Genomic DNA, 19,147 nt, shown 5'->3' with positions numbered 1-19,147 from the left:
TTGCCACAAATACCACCCAAGTTTTACGCAACTTTTCAAACACTTAAGTACCTTAATTCCCATATAAATCTTTTAGCGGTGGACTTTAACGTGTACATGTGTCACTGATGCAAAGCGTTCGAGGTGAATTTCAGGAAACATTAAGAGCTTGCATAATCGTATGCACCTCCGCGCATCAATTCGCGGTGAGCTTGATAAATTCAAAGGAGTACGCGCGGTCTTAGCAGCGACGCCTTTCTAAGCAACGCTTTTATGCGCGAATGAGCCTTAAGAACTCGTTATGCTTATCGAGCACGCGTGACGAGCATAAAGAGAGCCTCGTGTCACCAACACGCGCACACATGTTGTAGCGCAGGTTGAATCTCACTTTCGTGATCATGCAATTTCCGGATGCATCCATGCTCCGCTTGGCTTAGCTCTTTCGACTAGCGTTAACGTTTGTCGGTGTTGCCAGTAATTTGGAAGAATTATTAGCGGTATAATTAATAAACGTTCGATTGGTTACAAAAGATTGGTAAAAAAGAAAATTGAGCGCTTGAAAAAAAAATCACAATTTAATAATAATAATGTAGGCAATTTTTTAATAATTTCTCTTTCATAATATTTATTTCAACGTACTCTTCGGCATTATCTTTTTTTTTTTTTTACCCCCCTTATTTTAGCTCGGCGTATGCCGAGAATTAAAATTAATTTAACAGCGAAATTAATTTCTAACCCGTGATTAAATCGAATAAGTGAATGATACTTTGCCCCGAGCTCTGTTATTTATTGCACAATTGTCGTGAAATAGTCGCTGTATAATCGCCCGATAAAACCGTGCGACGTGTGATGCATTTGTCACACGCATATTTATGCCAGCGAGTCCCAATGATGTTGCCAAAATCACGATATCGGTCGAGATCATTGACGTTGCGAGGGAAACTGAGTCAATGCTAGATCTCGCTTGCAAGGTAATCTCTGAGATAACGCTACGCGCATTCCCTTTTTCTTTCTTCGTGTAAAAAAAAAAAAATAATAATTCGCGAAACTGTCGCGATAAAAAAAAAAGAAATTCGCTGGTATTTATCGATGCTCGTACTCGTCGCAATATTATTTTCCGCTTTAAAGGGATTTGCACGATAACGCGCGTGACTGATTGTTGTGAGCGGTAGATTAGAGAACAATATAAATTTCAAGTAGGTAAATAAGGTCGAGATATACCGAATATAAAAATGATTTCGGAAATGCTGTATCTACCAAAAAAGTGAAAACGTCACATAACCGGTGGAGAGCCAGTAACAGACGATACCATTTCGTGCCAAGTATATTTTCGAACGGGATCTCGGGACGCGCGCTGTATAACAAAATAAATTCGACGATTGTATTCGTGCGCGTGCGACGCGATATAAAATATAAAAAAAAAAACTTTAGATTAAAAAAATTTCGTTTCTTGAAAGAGGTGTTACACGTTGTACGAACGTGGGCTTGTAATGAAGGATCGTGCGTTTCGACAACCAAATTGTCCTCGGGTGAATTTACGCGGCATCAGGTGAAACGTCGCAGTTCACCCGGCAATAAACAATAGGATTTCGCCCTGCCGACGGTGGCTGGGTGTTACTAAAAATAAGGATTTTGACTGTTGCCAAACTTCAACAAATATTCCCCACTGAGGTGTAAAGCAGACATCTACGAGACGGTGCTGTTTAGTTTGCGCTCGTGTACACGCACGTACAGATGCACAGGAATATTATTATTTTTTAATTTCTTTTTAATATAAAAGGAACTCTTTAAAAAAAACTCGCTCAAACGTCACCGCAAGGTTTGTTACAAGCCACTGCAAGATGAATAAAAAATGTGACGAATGCAAACAGTATTACATGGGAAACGTAAGAAAAATTATAAACAAAGTACGTGAGTTAAAAAATTTGTTGCCAGCGGACTACCGAGCGGTGGAAAGTTTTCTTGGATAATGTTACAAAGAACGTGAACGAGATTCGTACAGTGGTGGAAGATCTAAGAGTTTGTTGGTGTGGAAAAAACAATGGAGATTTTTATACATATTAAAAAATTTATAAAAGCCTTAGGCGACAATTTAAAAATTCGTCAATACTGGGAAGTTATTACACGAATCAAGGAAAAGTAATATTACAAGAAAATGTAACAAGTTTCAATGTTCTTCTGCTATTTCGTTTTAGTAAATTACTTATTTATTATTTTTATTTAATTATGTATTACTCGCCAAAGTGACCATTGCGTAAAGATGCGCAAGAAACGAAAAATTAAACCTATATATATGTATAATAAAAAAACCATCAAGTTTTAAAAATGTTCTAAATATAAAACTTTTAATAAATTCTTTAATGACTTATAAACTTAATGAGATGACATAAAAAAAGTCGAAAAAAAATACTTTTTAGTGGAAATGAATTACAAGCTGGCATTAATTTTTCGAGAGAAAAAAAAATAAGAAAAGAAACAGGATTCACCCATGTGTGACTGCAGCGGAATTTTAAGATATATGTGACTGTGTTGTGATTTACGAAAAAATGGAGAAGATATCGAGAACAGATTCTCTAAGTTTGAATTCGAACTTTCGCAAGCCGATCAATTCGAGTGACGAGTCCTCGATGCAGTCTGTAAGGCTTCTCGCCCAGTTTTCTTTGCCAGCCTTGGTCTTAAACAGGGCTTACTTTGTTTGTAACGACGAGTACCTTGTAAGTGAATACTTGCATTTTTATTCCCACCGTTTTCCCGTAACAGAGTAGGTTATTCCTTTGCTAAGACGTTCCCGACGCGAGGGCGTACAGTTTTCTCGGCGTTGCGGCTATTATGAGCAATTTCGTACAATTGTTTCTTATGAGCTGCCGTTGATAGCTCGTTATCTATTGCTGTTCGCGTGGAGACAATAATGTCAACGCGTAGACAATTGTAACGTGCGTCCAATGAAACTAATATTTATGTAGCGACATAATTAATTTTTTTACGTACATCGACCCTTTCCTCTTTTCACGTAACATTTATATTAAATCGACTAATGAACGGAGTGTGACAGTGTTTGAAAGACAATAATGTAAATCGGTTAATTGTAAACTCACCCTCCCAAATTATCCTCACAACCCACTTCGTTTTTCAAACCGTCGCATTGTTTTAATTTTTTTTTTCTTTTTTTTTATCTGCCTTAATTGTTTTATCATTTTATCATATAATATTAATCGGTTAAGATATAAAATACGACCGGATTTGGATTAGATAAAAATTTATTTTGATGAAAACAGCAATATTCACATCGTATCTTACGAAACACGATGTCCAGTTTAGAAACGGACGTTCTAGTGTTTTAATTATAAATAGAGTGCGAGTTCGCTCTTTCGTGTCTGTAATTTTTTTTTTTTTTCTCATTAATTAGCAGTGTATGAAAGTACTTTAATCGATCGGTTATTTCTAATTGCAAACAAATTAACAACAGCTTTAACAAAACCGAATATTCTTGTCAGATCGCTAATTAACAATAGGTACGTACATAAAACGCGAGTCGTATTTAATCGATAAACCAGGTTTCACGTTGTAAGAAGCATTCGAAATCAAACGATATTAATTAATTAAACTGTGAGAAGAACGTTGAATTATTTCTTTCATTTTTCAAAGAGATTGAAATTATTTGAAAGTATCACGCGCCCGATTTAACCGACGTTTGTCGGTCTTGGCATCTATTTGGCATCTATTCAATCGTGAATAATATGATTAAAAATAATTTTAAAATTTTAACGAGCAAATTTGTCGTCTCTCGTTTGTGCGTAAATGAATTAATTAGTACCGGGGGTACGAAATGACATGGATTTGGCTGGGCTTCAGATGTATGGTCGCTATACGAAGGACTTGGGTGAGTACGCGAAGGAAGAGGCACGTAAGCTTAAATATCACGAGAAAGCGAGGCGGAAGTATGACAAGACGAGGGCTGAGGACCTGCGGAAGTCCAGGCGGGGCCCACTGTGCCGGAAACTACTTGCTCTGTTGGCCTTCACCTGGAAACACACTGGTGCCCGACTGGGAGAAGATTGGATTTTCCTTGCCCTTCTCGGCATCATTATGGCACTCATCAGTTACGCTATGGATCGTGGCATTTCCATGTGCAACAACGGTCAGTTTGCTTTACTTTCGGAAATAAATGTGTCTGTGCTGTTGTTCGGTTCTTGCGCACGAAACTTTAAGCCATGAGTTTTTTTTCTTTTTTTCCTTTTTTTTCTTTTCTTTTTTTTTTCTTTTTTTGCTTTATTGATATTTTAATAAGTCTTTAATACGACATATTAACGATAATCTCATTTTATCAGCCAGGATATGGCTTTATCAGGATCTTACGACGCATCCGGCCTTCAAGTATCTGGCCTGGGTGTCCATGCCGGTGTGCCTCATCCTCTTCAGCGCCGGGTTTGTGCATATCGTAGCACCGCAAAGTATAGGCTCCGGCATTCCAGAAATGAAAACCATTTTACGCGGTGTGGCGTTGAAGGAATACTTGACCTTCCGTACCTTAATTGCCAAGGTTAGCTAATCGCACTCGGGGCAACTTGATCCACTCGTTAAAAGATTGAGAAAATTAATTTTAAAATGGGACGTCTGCGTGCGCCAGTCCAAAGTTGAATCGAAACTTGAGAGAGAAAAATTTTTTTTTAAACACGTCGAATTGTCGCGAAACGGAAAAAAAAGGGGAGAAAGGGGAGACGGTGACAATAAAGATCGTGTTATGCCAAAGGTAATCGGCTTAACGGCGACCTTGGGCTCGGGGCTGCCGCTCGGCAAGGAAGGTCCGTTTGTGCACATCGCCAGCATCGTCGCGACCCTACTTTCCAAATTGGTGACGAGCTTCCAAGGGATTTACGAGAACGAGAGTAGGAACTGCGAAATGCTGGCCGCGGCCTGCGCGGTGGGCGTCGCTTCCTGCTTCGCGGCACCGATCGGCGGCGTCCTCTTCAGCATCGAGGTTACCACGGTGTACTTCGCGGTCAGGAACTACTGGCGCGGATTTTTCGCCGCGGTTTGCGGCGCCACGATGTTTCGCCTGCTCGCGATTTGGTTCCAGCGCGAGGAGACCATCACGGCGATGTTCGCCACCAGCTTCACTATGGAGTTTCCTTTCGATCCGCAGGAACTCCTCGTCTTCGCCCTGATCGGCGTTGGCAGCGGACTCCTCGGCGCCTTCTACGTCTGGTTGCACCGACAATACGTCATCTTCATGCGGAAAAATAAGAGCATGAACAGCTTTTTGCAAAAGAAGTAAGTCGTTTGAAACTGTATCAAAATTGTCTTTTGATAAATTGTCTCGATGCAAATTTCTCCCTTGGAATTGTGATTGTGAGAAGGCTGCCGTTAATTTCAGTCGTTTTCTCTATCCCGGCATCGTTTCCTTGATGGTCTCGTCAGTATCGTTTCCCCTCGGACTCGGTCAATTCATGGCAGGCGATTTAAACACGCACGATCAGGTCTTCGGGCTCTTCACAAACTTTACTTGGACGAAGAAGAATCTCAGTGTCGAGGAAATGAATATCGTGAAGCATTGGTCAACGACATACACCGATGTCTTTAGCGGACTCCTTAGTTTCGTATTAGTTACCGTAAGAAAATTATATTCGCATAACTGCTCGACTATAATTATTTTTTAATATATCGTCACACTTTTAATAAAAAAAAAATATAAAAAAAAATAAAATATAAAAAAAACGGTCTTCGGTTTCAGTTCATCTTTTCTATCATCAGTTCGACGGTGCCGGTGCCTTCAGGAATTTTTATTCCTGTATTTAAAATCGGCGCTGCGCTGGGTAGAGCAGTTGGCGAAGGTATGGCTCTTTGGTTTCCTAGCGGAGTGCGTTATGGCGGAATAATGACGCCTATAATACCAGGTACCTTTAATCACTATTTCTAAACATTACGCTACGTCGAGAAAATAAGATAACTTATCCTGCGAATTAATTGAACAAAGTATTTTTCATATTTCGGAAAACGTGCCGGACGATGAAAATTACGTGTAAAAAAAATAATTAATAAAATTCGCGATATAATGCTTTGCATTGTGACTTTGATCGGGCTTGAAAGAAGCAAGAAAATTAACAAAAAAGATTCAGATTTATCTGGTGGACCTGTCTCGTGTAGGCGGATATGCTACGGTAGGCGCGGCCGCGTTCTCCGGTGCGGTGACGCACACGATATCCGTCAGTGTCATCATCTTTGAGATGACCGGTCAGATTACACACATCGTGCCTATAATGATAGCAGTCCTGATCAGCAACGCCATCGCCGCTCTTCTACAACCCAGTATATACGACAGCATCATTCTCATCAAGAAGCTACCTTACTTGCCCGATTTGCTACCATCTAGTTCAGGTAATTCCTTCCTTAACACTATTCATTCTCCTTCTACTTAACTAAACTAGAATTAAATATTATATCGCCGGTTTGAATTTTTTTATTGCTTTACAAAGAATCTCTTCTGGAATTAAATAGAAAGGTAATTTTGTGCTTGCAATTTTTGAGATTCATTTGATTTCACGCGTTTGTTTAAAGTATGGTGAAAGAGTATTACTTTACTGTGCAGGAATGTATAATATTTATGTGGAGGATTTCATGGTACACGATGTAAGGTACATATGGCACGGTATCAGCTACCAAAAGCTGAAAGATATACTAAAGGAGAATCGCAAGCTGCGCGGGTTTCCGTTGGTGGACAATCCGGACTCTATGATTCTGCTCGGGTCGATTCAGCGACTTGCGTTAATCAAGCTCATCGAGAAGCACATTGGGCGCGAGCGAAGGTTGCAGGTAGGGAGACGTTCAACGTTTCGGAAGCTCGTGGGCTTCATTTTTTTATGTCGTTACGTATGCTTTAATCGTCGGGTGTTTTAGGTGGCGCAAAAATGGCACAAGGAGGCGGAGGAGAGAGCACGGGAAGAAATAGAACGGCAACTACGGGAACAAGAGAGGGCGAGGAGGCCTTCGAGATTCGAGGTCATCCCGGCACCGGACATTCTCAAGATGCAGCGGCAAAGTGTTAATGATCTAACGATGTCGCCAAACAGCGGCAGCGGTCCCGATCATGTGAGTTCGCGCACGCGTTCGCTCGGTTGACTTTGACGTCAATCGCGACTGTTCTTCTATGCGTTATTCCCCGCTTATGTATATTACTTGTTACGATGTATTATTCGATGTAGTATTCTTGGATTAATACGCTATTTTTATACGTTTCAGCACACGTATCACTCGCCGATCTTTGGGTCGCAACCAAAGAAGTCAATCCTGAAGAAGACTAATTCGTTTACTCTTAAGGGATTCAGCCCGTCAATTAGCCCGGCGGTGACGCCTTATACGACGGTAACAGGCGCGGAGAGCAGGCGAGTCGCTGTATTTTTAACTTTTTTCGAGTGTTTAAGAACATTCGTATTACTTTTAATAGATAAACTAGAAGAAACCGTGCGTACGATACGCGCGCGGCGTTTTTTTTCAAGGGTTCTCTATTCGCGCTCGTCGATAGAATTGGAAATTTGTTAATTACATTAACAATTACAAATGAGTAATTTACAGTCGACGGCGTATTGCCGGTTTACTTACATTTGTAGCTTTCGGTTAGGTTAGGGCAGGTTATTTTCTATCCTTCTGTCTGTCCGTCCTTCCTTCCTTCCTTCCTTCTTTCCTTCTTTCCTTCCATCCTTCCTTCAGTGGCAGATTCTGGATTATCTGGACGTGTTGAGACACTTTAAATCACTTGACACTATATCACACTGCTCTGCTTTTGTTTTATAATCACTAACACTATCACTCGAGAGACGAACGCCCGAAAAAATGACGGTGGGTTATCCCGGCGATTTTTCACGATTTAAATTAAGAAGCGCGACGAACGATCATTGGTTGTATAAATTTACACTCGCGATATTCGGTAGAGTTAATGATTTTCTTGTCCTCGATCTCGACACAAGTGGCCAAGGCGTGAAGCGAGGTGCAAGAGCCACCTTGCGCTTCGTCGATCAATTCTCGTCGACGGAATTGATGGCGGAAACAATGTCAAAAATTTGTGCCAAGCGGCGAACGAAACCGGCCGCGATATGTCGAGCACCACGTCCCGGATGAAATGTTTACCGCGCACTTTATCTTCCTCGAGTCCCCAAGACTCACTTGCTCGAGACGTGTTGAGAATCCCGGCCGCGACGAAGAAGACGAGCGAGGTGCAGATCGCACGCTCATAACCTTACCGAAGCGCTTCTTCGACGCGCGAAACGAAGCGCAGAACGTCGAGTGGAATAACAGAAAAGTACAGAGAATAATCGTTCGTTGCCGAGTCGACGACGTCGACACTTATTCGTACGCGATACTTTCCTATCCGCGGTCGAAAATACGCGTAGTTGCAGAGCGATTGCGAAACGTCCTCACGCCCGAGCCTCCGCAACTAGACTGAAGTGACCGTTAGAGATTTCGGCCCTTGGATAGAAAGAGACGACCGCGTAAAAAGAGTGAGACAGCAATAGGTTCAATCGTGAATTTACCGTTGTCCTTCTTGCACGGAGTTGATCCGTTTCCATTTCTTTGATGCACTCGGCGAGCTCGAGGCGTCTTCTCTCAAATCAGAAAAACGAGGCGTTTTTTCGCGAGATTAATCGTCACTTTCGAGCTTTCAAAATCGTCGTTATAATATTTCTATTCAGGCAGGTCTCAAAAATAATATAATAATCCAAATAAAAGCGATTTAGATTTATTAAGATCAATTTTTTTTTTATACAGGAGGATAACACGTATTACAATTGTAACAAATGTTTTTATTACAGGATTCGCTTGGCATTTGAGGCGATTTTCCGCAAGTCCGCCACGCTGCAGGACGTGGATCCCGATCCGGAGCTGGGTACCAGAGGTAGCCAGGACGCTATCAACGCGCAGTCCCATACTCCTATGCTTGCCCCGAGTCCGGCGGTATCGAAAAAAGTACAATTGGTAAGCAAACATTGTCATTTTCTGTAAATACATTGTATAAACGTTGGTACGTGTTAATTAGCCCCGGGAGAGAGTGATCGACATGGCTCCCGAAGATCAGAAACGGTGGGAAGAGAGCGAGATGGCACTCGAAGTGGATTTCTCAAGATGTCACATCGATCCGGCTCCTTTTCAGTTAGTTGAGAGAACGTCCTTGCTGAAAGTTCACAGCCTCTTCAGTATGGTTGGCGTAAATCACGCTTACGTAACAGCCATCGGCAGGCTAGTCGGAGTCGTCGCGTTGAAAGAAGTACGACTCACGATATTATTATGTCCTTTAATCAAGATCTCATAAGAATCAGTGCATAAATGCCTCGACGAAGAATAAACACGATCTTATTTTGCAGTTGAGAAAAGCCATCGAAGATGCAAACGCTGGTATCCTGCCAATGCATGCTGATTCTCACATCGCCGAATCCATTTCGAGCCTGGCGAGAAGTGAGACCGACACAGAAAGCAATAAGAATATCAACGCGATAAACTCTATAGGCTCCGTGGACTGCGAGAAAATAGATAAAATATAAAATCAGCGCCGTGTCGAGACGACCAAAAGCTTATATTGTGATAGCCGCGTCGCCATTATCGCGCGACACAGCCCGAATAATGCGAGAGAGTCGTGTTTTATCTAATTTTGCTCTCCTTTTCCTTTACCTTCCTAATCATTCGCGTGATTGAAAAATCAATGGAACTCTTCCTCTCTTTTCTCTCTCTCTCTTTCTCTCTCTCACACTTCTCTCGTACTTAAGTCTAAGTGAAATAACAAGTCTTGGGAAAAGACACCAATGTGCAAAGTTAGTATTAAGTTCTTGAAAATAACTCTTTTCCAAAATGTTCTATTCCGTTCTAACGTATAATGTACAATATTAAGTGTCACGTTCGCGTGCGAACTATTTTTACTGGATAGATAGATAGCTAAAATAGATTTGCACATCGAGAAATATTGTACATACATAGGAATTGTTTCATCGGAAAACATCGAGAAGCAAGCGCATGCTTCTTTCAAATATGTTTTAGCAACGCATGTGTTTTCGTAATACGTTTGCATGATGCATAAACGCACGCGAGAGAGAAGTCTGAACTGGGATCAGACTATAAATTTTAAATCTTGGCCGAGCCGAGATTATGCGTTTATGAAATACATTATGAGTTTATTGTCACTATTGCAAACGACAAGGTAAATTCTTTTGAAAAGAAACTGAACGGATTTCTCGACAGAGCGAAAGTGATTTGTAGTGCCAAAAGCAGCGACGCTGCATTATCCCGTGATAAAATGATTCAAATGATAATTTTACGTACGAGATCATTCGTGACTCCTGCGTCGACGCACCTCTAGCTAGTAAAATATCTGACCATGGTTGTGCCAGACTATTATTTATTAATATAGTTGTTAATTATTGTTAACTCAAGTACGCAAAAGATCGTCACGTTATAGATTAAACTTAGCAAGAAAATGAAAAAAAAAAAACAAAAAAAAAGAACAATTCTCTTCTATTTTCTACACGATACTTAATTCTCTACACAATATTTAATTTAGAAGCAGGCCGAGAAGAACGCCTCGAATGCTTATTGGGTTTCTTTTAAGATTATTTTGTAGCTTATGATTATTTTCATGTAGATAGAATATGTTTAGAAGTTCTATTTGAAAATCAAGTGCGACTTTCACTATTATTAAAAGTTCCCGTTGACAAAAGTTCATTGCGAGAATAATTATCCTAACAAAAGTCGCATTGCGAATGTAACAAAATTACAAAGTATTTCCTTATAATTTACTACTAGATGTGAATAATTAGGATACTGGAAACGTAGGATTATAACTATATCGCAGTTCTATTCCAACAGGTTCTCATAACGCAATTGAGACGATATTATCTATAACGAATTTTGTATTATTTTGTTATCGCTGTAATTTAGAGAATGGTTTCCATATCATTTTAATATTCCGCTATTCAAAAGAACGCAAAAATTTCTGACGACATTAAGATTTTACATTCCACTTGACTAGATTCTCATCTCATTAAATTGTATATTTATTACGTCGCGTATTATTTGGTGACGCCAATTGTAAATACATTACGCGTCATGTAAAGACATTAAATAATTTATTATATTCCTTTGATAATGCAATATTTATTATCACAATTATAAGAACAAAAGACTATAGAAAATGAAAAAATCAACTTAAACAGACTGTTCGATTATTTTCACGATTTATAACTCAGAATTTGCTATCAAAACTTAGCACTCTCTTAAATAATAGTAGTAGTAGTATTTTTTTTAACCCTCTAAGGGATACAAATTTAAATTACAAAAAACTTTTCAAAAAACTATTCAATCATAAAAACATAAAAATAACTGAACCTCCAACTTATATTCATACTTACTTCCATTATATTAAACCCAAAATACAGAATCGATGTATTCGGTTACTTTTCCAGGCTAAACCAACCATGCAAACATTTAGGCACTGGTCCTGGTGTATCGAAGATAGCCCTCGCGATTTCTGTAAACGTCACAGCGTCTAAAATTAACAGACCGACTCGAGTTTCTCTTTCCGCCCAAACAATTGAGCTTACAATTACTCCGTCATCTTCGTTCTAGAAAAAAGAACAAAAAAAATTAGTATAATTTTTCTTTTACTTTTTTTAATTAAACAGATTAATATACCTTTCCGTTGGGATCTGGTACAAAAATTGGTTCGCTCGGGTAAACGCCATTTTCCTGCCATATTTTCTTAGTCTTTTGGGCAATGTCAACTTTGATAAGCTGCAAATAAAATTCAATTATTTATACTGAGTAATATGTGGGTGTATTCAGCTTTTGTCGCAGTAAGTTATATGATAAAAGCACAAATTAGTAATCCCTTATCAAATACACGCGGTATATTTTAGAAATTCGTAAAATATACTGACCGTTCCGGGATTGTTTAAATCCATATCGCAGGAAATTGCATAGAAATACCGGTACTCTTTGCCGAGATAGTGGTCCCCGTTTATTTGCGGAGTCTCGCAACCGGTATCGCAGAGAAGCTCCGGCCTAACAAAAATTCTACCGTCGAGACAACGGTGAGCAGTTGGCTTCTTTTGCAGAGCACTTTTATGCTCGTTTTGCCAATACTCGACTGTACTATCGTATTCGTTGTCGTTCGTATTACCGTTAATGTCTCGACCAACAGATTTGCCGTAGACACTTCGTGGCACCTTCGTATTATGATATACTGTTTCGATTGCGATGAGATTGCGTTCCGGTGGCGTGTTCAGGTTTGGTGTTTTCATCGGAAGTATAAAACGAAGCGGCCTAGCGCGGAACAACTTCGAAAAATCAGGATTGTTGTGCATATTCTGCGTTAATATAAATTAACATCAATTAATTAATTGTTGGCACATTGATAAAGATCACTCTAGTCATACCAATATCTTACTTTCATTGCGTCGATGTACATGTATTCCAACATCTTCGGATTACGATAACAGCATACATCTAGCACGACATAATCTCCGTCACGAATCTCGAACTGATTAATAATGTGCAGGTAGAAAAATGTTTCCGCTACAAACGTGTTCACCACTTGGCCCGTTTTCCTCGAGAGCACGTGGATGAGGGTCTAATAATGAAAATAACGATCATAATTGACGAAGAATAATTTAACTAAGAAATGTAGTTCTTCCAATAAATACGTACGCTTTCGTTGTCATGCCATTTAAAAGAGTTTATCATCGGTTCTTGTTTGAAGTGATTCATCGTCATCTTGACAAAAGAGATTGACAGCGGTTGTTCCACTATGATAAAGAAATTGTCGGTGATGCCAAAGGAATGCATGTATGATGGATTCAACATCCACCTACTCGGCACACTGGCCACGATCGTTGCTTGATCGAACATGGAAAGTTCTGCTTTTTCTCCAGAATTATCTAAGATAATTACATATGAATTTATCATTCATTTATTTTAAATATAAATTTATTGATATTTTTAAATTGCAATAAATTCTTTTTGTATAATTTAAAATACCGGTTTAATACCTTCAAACTTGTAAAGACACGAGGCAATAAATTTGTTTTTTTAAATAATTTTCACGTCGACTGTGTTGTAAAAAAAATCTTACCATCAATCACGTTACTGGGACAGAAGCGTACAATGTTATATCGAGGTCCCATTGACGTTATGCTCAATCCAACGTTATACATCGTACCGTCAGCCATAACATGAGGATGTGCAGTGTGATTTACAATGTTAACATACTTCGACACGTTTACCTATAAAAGACAAATAAAAGAAATTTCTGCAATTATAAATTCTTATAGTTTTAAATAAAAGAATATTTACTTTGCCCGTTGTCTCTAAACTTTTCGGATCAATTCTGTGCATCACTGGCGTTTCTGTGAATGTATAATACTGGTCACCAAACGGATACACTGAGATCATGGAATTGTCTGATAGCGTTTTGTTTGGTTGAAACATTGCGGCTACTCTGAAAAATAATTGAAAAATAAATTAAGAAGCTGTCAAGTCGGCGATTTTGAGGTTTAATTTTATTTTAATATTTAATTAATATATCCAGGCAAAGACGGTCTTCGCGATTGTAAATTCACGGTTGGGGTGTTCGCGAGTGACTTGTGCGCGGAAAGATGACTCGACACGTTCCACCTGAGAAGAGGAGCAGGCCCGGGAAGGTACGTGTATCAATTGTGTATCAAACGTGAATCAATGTTTTTCGTGTCAGGCTTTAATCTTTTTTTTATTATCGCTTACCTATAAAATATAGTTTGACAAGGATCTGGCGTCGCATTTGTCCCAAACTCATTATAAACTATTCTCTGGGCTGCTATATTTCTTTTATATACGTCGGTTCGGACAAATCGTCGCTGATAAGTGACCTCACCATCTGCAATGCCGAATCTGCACAAATTTAAAGTTTATGCAGTAAAGAAATTTTCACAATTTATGCTTTCTTATGCATGAAAAGCATATCTGCTTTTCAGTGTAACAATGTACAGTGTATGTTTTATTTTTTGAGTTATTCTACTTCGGTCCACTATTCAGCTTATTTATTTTAACATATACCTGTGCAATAAAGCAGAACTATCGAAGAGATGCTGATAGCGATATTCGCCCACTTTTAAACTGCCCGGACCGTTCCGTAAGAGAGTACCTTTTAGCCATTTGGGGATGGTGCCGATTATTTCGGTTGATTGTAAAGGATCGATCACTTCATTCTCGCAGCTTCTCATCCATACTGAGGCATCACAATTGGCATAATAATTTTTTTTTTCGTCACTCAATATTTCATTTTTATTCGTATCAACCTGTAAAATAATATTAACACAATTTAACTTTAAATAAATTACTTTTTATATCGTAAAATATTAAATATATTATTGTCTACAATCGCATAAAAAACTTACATAAAATTCAGATTTCAATTTTCCATATTTTTTGTCCTCGAAATTATCTAGTACATTTGATGACCGACCTAATAAGTCGCTCAACGACGTTATCAAATAATTAATATATTCCATTTTGTATTTTTTTTTTGAGAATTTAATTTCTTAATTTTTCTAATATCTGATTAGACTGAATTAACTGTTCTTGATATTTATTATTAACGAATACCAGTTTTATAATTTTTACAATACTCACTAACATCGACTTTTTGATTTCAAAACTCTTTTTATTACAGCTGTGATAATTTAGATTAAGTCACGTAATTTTCTAACGTTAAATAGAATATCGAGCGTCAGCACGAAATAATATTTTTATCTTTGATCGCCGACATGAACAATTTCAAAATCGAAGAAAGTATCTCGTGCACCTTAACGTGAGTGAAATCCATTATTCGCGGCGGACCTCCGGGCAACAAATAATGTCGCGATGCGCAGTTCTGCTAACTTTAAATACGACATTGCGATATAGATTTAATCCAATTTAATGAACAACACCAGTTTATTGAAGCCTTTGATCGACTGCTTACACATGACGACATTCGCCTGGCTTGTGGAAGTCACGTGAAAATATTAGGGTCGTTCCAATTATTTTTTTACTGTCTCATTACGTCTCGTGCATTTCCGAAAACTCGTAAATTAAATTTAAGTTTAAGAAAATTTAGTTGGATGGCCATTTTTATAAAAATACATTTTAAAAAAATTAAACTTTAATTTATTCACTTTGTAAAATTCAATATTGCAGCATTATAAACGTTCTAATCAGTAACAATCATATTTGCGGTATTATATAAAATATATAAATCATTAATTTAATTTGTTCTTCAAAATGTTTAATTAGCGTTGATGTATTCGCGTTTTTGCTTACATAATTACTTAAATTTATTGCAAAATTTAATCTTAATTTATATATATATAGTTCGCCGTATATAGTTTAGCTTCCCATTAATAATTACAATTAAGTTATTTACAGACGAAAATTTACTTACGTTTATATCTTCCGCTTAGGTTAGATTAAGTTACTTTGCCATCTTTCCGTTCCTTCCGTTTCTTCCGTCCTTCCTTCTTTCTGCGACGATCATTTATAGTATAATTTGCACTTTCGACATTCATAGCGTTTATTTCCACCGGGTCTTTACTGGAATCGTTTTTGATCTCAATAGAAGAAACTGGCTACGATCCAAAGCAAAGTCAATTTAATTTTTTTATTAATTCTTATCAGCGGAATAAACGACGCCAAAAACTTACATAAAGTTACGAATGAGACGGGTCGCAATATGAAAAGTGCTTCAAAAATTACTTGTTCGAGACGGGATGAGAATCTCAGCTGCGACGAAGAAGACAGACGAGGTGCTGATCCCACATCCTGACAATGGCGATTGCCGGAATCTCTTGTATGCCGCTGAAGAAGATGGCGAGTGAAACGGGTCGGAAATACCGGACGTGGCGCATTTCAGATCGGACGCTCCCTGCGCTCCGCCTGCGACGTAACCTATCTCGTCCGAAGCACTTTTTCGAGTAATAAAACAAAACAGAACGATGAATAGAATGACGTAAGAGTACAGAAAATGATCGTTCCCGATTCGCGTTATCACACGCTCGATTCTCTTTCTATTTTCCCGCCTTCGTTTCTTGTATTGGCAACCACACGTTAAGTTGGTATTAAAGGCAAGCCCGCACGATGCGTCGCGCATGTGGAGATCGGACTGGATAGAACTCACGTTCCCAATTCACGAGAACGTCGAAGGTGTGCTCAGCGTGGTTTATTCTCAGGAAACGAGAACAATTTCGAATAATTTTCAAGAATGGCTGCGATTAGCTTGTTGAATCCGAAGGCTGAGTTTGCCCGGGCGGCGCAGGCTTTGGCGGTGAACATCTCCGCCGCGAAGGGAATCCAGGATGTGATGAAGACCAACCTGGGGCCCAAGGGAACCATGAAGATGTATGTATCCACGCATTCACGTGCCGCGACTATTTCGTCGCTTTGTCGAGACTCGTCACCGTCGTTCGCAATTTCTTACACAGATCTCGACTCTATTCACCTACGAATACATTTTGAGATTCTTTCAGATAACGTGACGCGGTCGTGGGACAATGCGACATTTCGGCGTTGCGTTATTCTCCTTATTAGGAAATGTCTTGTAGATTGCCGGCGAGAAAAGACATCGATATTTCGTGAATGTCATTTTCTTTGTTCTTTTCTTATTCGCCGTGCAAATTTCGTCAGTTTCTTTAATTCTTTGAGTGCTATGGGCGCATATATGCGTTCAGCGAAATCTATCGATATAATAGACTGGACGCAAATTCGCGCTCGGCGCCAGCCGCGCGCCGTCCGTACGAACCGCATAGGCCGCGAGTATTCAGGACTCAAAGGATTAATTAATGTTTTTTTTTTAAGAAATTTATTAATTAATTTTTTTTTTTATGCATTTATAACAAATAACATACAAATTATTTGAATTATCAGGCTGGTTTCGGGATCAGGAGATATAAAGATTACCAAGGATGGCAATGTGCTTCTCCATGAAATGCAAATTCAACACCCTACTGCATCTCTAATAGCAAGAGCGTCCACTGCTCAGGATGATATGACTGGGGATGGTACAACAAGCACTGTATTGGTCATTGGAGAGCTCTTGAAACAAGCTGATTTGTATATAACAGAAGGGCTACATCCCAGAATGCTTACAGATGGTTTTGATTTAGCTCGTGCAAAGGCATTGGAAATTCTAGATTCAATGAAAATTCCAATTGAACCTGTTAAGCAGAGCCTGTTAGATGTTGCAAGAACTTCCCTCAGAACAAAAGTTCACCATACTGTGGCTGACAAATTAACTGAAATTTGTGTAGATGCTGTGCTAGCAATTAGACAGCAAGATAAAGAAATTGATTTGCATATGGTTGAATTAATGGAAATGCAGCACAGAACAGCAGATGATACAACTCTGATTCGTGGTATAGTCACTGATCATGGAGCCAGACATCCAGACATGCCCAAAAGATTAGAGAATGCATATATTTTGATCTGTAATGTAAGCCTGGAGTATGAAAAAAGTGAGGTATGTAATAATGGTAGATTACATAAAAAGTATAATTTAATTAATAAAATTATACAGTTCTATGGATTTTTGTTTTCTAGGTAAATAGTGGATTCTTTTACAAATCTGCGGAAGAACGTGAAAAATTAGTTGCTGCCGAACGGGTATTTATTGATAATCGTGTGAAAAAGATTGTCGAACTGAAGAAAAAGTTGTGTGATAACACAGATAAATCGTTCGTTGTGATAAATCAGAAAGGAATTGATCCGTCATCTCTCGATATGCTCGCAAAGGAGAACATTATTGCTTTGCGCAGAGCGAAGCGCAGAAATATGGAACGTTTAGCGCTCGCGTGTGGTGGTATAGCCATGAATTCTGTAGATGATCTAAAAGAAGAGCATTTGGGATGGGCTGGACTTGTGTATGAACATGTTCTGGTAAATTTCGACATTTTTAATTAACAAAATAATTAATAAAATTAATTCAAAATAATATTAATTAGAACTTAATTTATTTTTAGGGTGAAACAAAATATACGTTCATAGAAGAATGCAAACAGCCAAATTCTGTGACTATATTATTGAAGGTAATGCAAATAATTATTTATGCAAATGCTGTACGAATATTCTTACAAATACATTAATATTCCAGGGACCTAATAAATTCACATTAGAGCAACTCAAAGATGCTGTGCGTGATGGACTTAGGGCAATAAAGAATGCTATTGACGATCGTGCGGTCATTCCTGGAGCCGGAGCCTTTGAGGTTGCGGCTAGCCAAGCTTTACAACGATACAAAGAGCAAGTAAAAGGAAAGCAACGTTTGGGAGTACAGGCGTACGCAGAGGCTTTACTTATCATTCCGAAGATTCTCGGTAAATATGATAATAATTTCTTATTTTATTATTTTGTAACATAATAGTATTTAACATATTTTTTATCTTAATTTTAGCTGTTAATAGTGGATTTGATGCACAAGACACAATTGTTAAGTTATTTGAAGAAAATACTGCGTTAGGAGAACCAGTAGGGTTGGATTTATCTACAGGGGATGCTCTAAAACCCGCAGATGCTGGTGTTTATGACAATTATAACGTGAAAAAACAAATTATCAATTCTTGGTAAGACATTGATAAATCTTTAGCAAACTAGAATGCTTCGTAAGAATTCATATGGATAAATTATTTATTTTCAGCACAATAATCGCCAGTAACCTTCTTCTGGTTGACGAAATAATGAGAGCAGGATTATCTTCGCTGAAAGGTTAAATTGTAACATGCAACTTTTGTGGAATTAAAAGTTTAAGGATTATTATACAGTTTTGTACGAAATCAAATTAACTCATTTACTTTGCATGATCTTTGTTAATTAAACATGTCGCTTGACTTTTTTTTAACATAAATATTTAATAATAATATGAAAATTTTCATATTAAACTTAATAAAATGTTTTCGTAAAAAATATTTCATTTATTTACAGTTTTTAAATGTCACTAAAATAAAGCTGAAGAATGTATGTACAAAATATTTTTGAACAAATAAAAAAAATCTTAGGTGTATAAATATTGTGAATGCTAAAAGTCATTTTCAAGCAGAAAATGCTAATGCAAAGAATACTTTAGTATTATAATTAAATATATTCATCTTTTTTTTTCTATTGGAAAGTAGTAACTTTAAAAGTTGTTTAA

At 38.2% G+C, this 19,147-nt stretch overlaps 3 protein-coding genes across 7 annotated transcripts in view; 2 read left to right on the top strand and 1 right to left on the bottom strand.

Moving 5' to 3' along the window:
* Positions 1 to 10,271, top strand: part of Clc-a (chloride channel protein 2) — a 28,100-nt gene extending 17,829 nt beyond the window's left edge. For 2 of the 3 annotated variants that reach the window (XM_070654460.1, XM_070654458.1), the window contains 12 exons: positions 3,832 to 4,117; positions 4,308 to 4,519; positions 4,730 to 5,250; positions 5,354 to 5,588; positions 5,711 to 5,873; positions 6,124 to 6,354; positions 6,566 to 6,789; positions 6,874 to 7,065; positions 7,216 to 7,358; positions 8,784 to 8,946; positions 9,008 to 9,235; positions 9,333 to 10,271. In XM_070654460.1, coding sequence (XP_070510561.1) covers positions 3,832 to 4,117; positions 4,308 to 4,519; positions 4,730 to 5,250; positions 5,354 to 5,588; positions 5,711 to 5,873; positions 6,124 to 6,354; positions 6,566 to 6,789; positions 6,874 to 7,065; positions 7,216 to 7,358; positions 8,784 to 8,946; positions 9,008 to 9,235; positions 9,333 to 9,509 — 2,775 coding nt within the window. In that variant the 3' untranslated portion in view covers positions 9,510 to 10,271. Of the gene's footprint in view, positions 1 to 1,060; positions 2,694 to 3,831; positions 4,118 to 4,307; positions 4,520 to 4,729; positions 5,251 to 5,353; positions 5,589 to 5,710; positions 5,874 to 6,123; positions 6,355 to 6,565; positions 6,790 to 6,873; positions 7,066 to 7,215; positions 7,359 to 8,783; positions 8,947 to 9,007; positions 9,236 to 9,332 lie in introns of those variants that run through there. The other variant, XM_070654459.1, reaches the window with a different exon arrangement.
* Positions 9,803 to 15,993, bottom strand: Ninab (neither inactivation nor afterpotential B). Of its 3 annotated transcripts, none has more exons than XM_070654465.1 (11): positions 15,672 to 15,993; positions 15,413 to 15,596; positions 14,047 to 14,288; positions 13,735 to 13,881; positions 13,309 to 13,453; positions 13,088 to 13,238; positions 12,664 to 12,893; positions 12,404 to 12,586; positions 11,895 to 12,323; positions 11,650 to 11,748; positions 9,803 to 11,579 (listed from the first exon to the last, which is right to left on the bottom strand). In XM_070654465.1, exons 3-11 carry the CDS (start codon positions 14,211 to 14,213, stop codon positions 11,409 to 11,411), a joined length of 1,722 nt encoding a protein of 573 aa, XP_070510566.1. In that variant the 5' UTR covers positions 14,214 to 14,288; positions 15,413 to 15,596; positions 15,672 to 15,993; the 3' UTR covers positions 9,803 to 11,408. The 3 variants fall into 3 exon arrangements, with proteins under 3 accessions (XP_070510566.1, XP_070510567.1, XP_070510565.1); XM_070654466.1 differs by having other exon boundaries at positions 15,724 to 15,993; XM_070654464.1 differs by lacking the exons at positions 15,413 to 15,596; positions 15,672 to 15,993 and adding an exon at positions 14,388 to 15,032.
* Positions 15,994 to 16,120: 127 nt separating this feature from the next.
* Cct6 (chaperonin containing TCP1 subunit 6) lies at positions 16,121 to 19,022 on the top strand. Its single transcript, XM_070654468.1, has 7 exons — positions 16,121 to 16,365; positions 16,891 to 17,482; positions 17,563 to 17,898; positions 17,982 to 18,047; positions 18,113 to 18,335; positions 18,413 to 18,581; positions 18,656 to 19,022. The coding sequence occupies exons 1-7, from the start codon at positions 16,229 to 16,231 to the stop codon at positions 18,726 to 18,728; spliced, it is 1,596 nt and encodes a 531-aa protein (XP_070510569.1). The 5' UTR covers positions 16,121 to 16,228; the 3' UTR covers positions 18,729 to 19,022.
* Positions 19,023 to 19,147: the final 125 nt, after the last annotated feature.

The sequence above is a fragment of the Cardiocondyla obscurior genome, linkage group LG03 (genome assembly GCF_019399895.1).
Source record: "Cardiocondyla obscurior isolate alpha-2009 linkage group LG03, Cobs3.1, whole genome shotgun sequence".
Taxonomy (NCBI): Eukaryota; Metazoa; Arthropoda; class Insecta; order Hymenoptera; family Formicidae; genus Cardiocondyla; species Cardiocondyla obscurior.
Note: the sequence above shows the minus strand (reverse complement) of the source record. Positions and strands in the feature narration are given on the sequence as shown.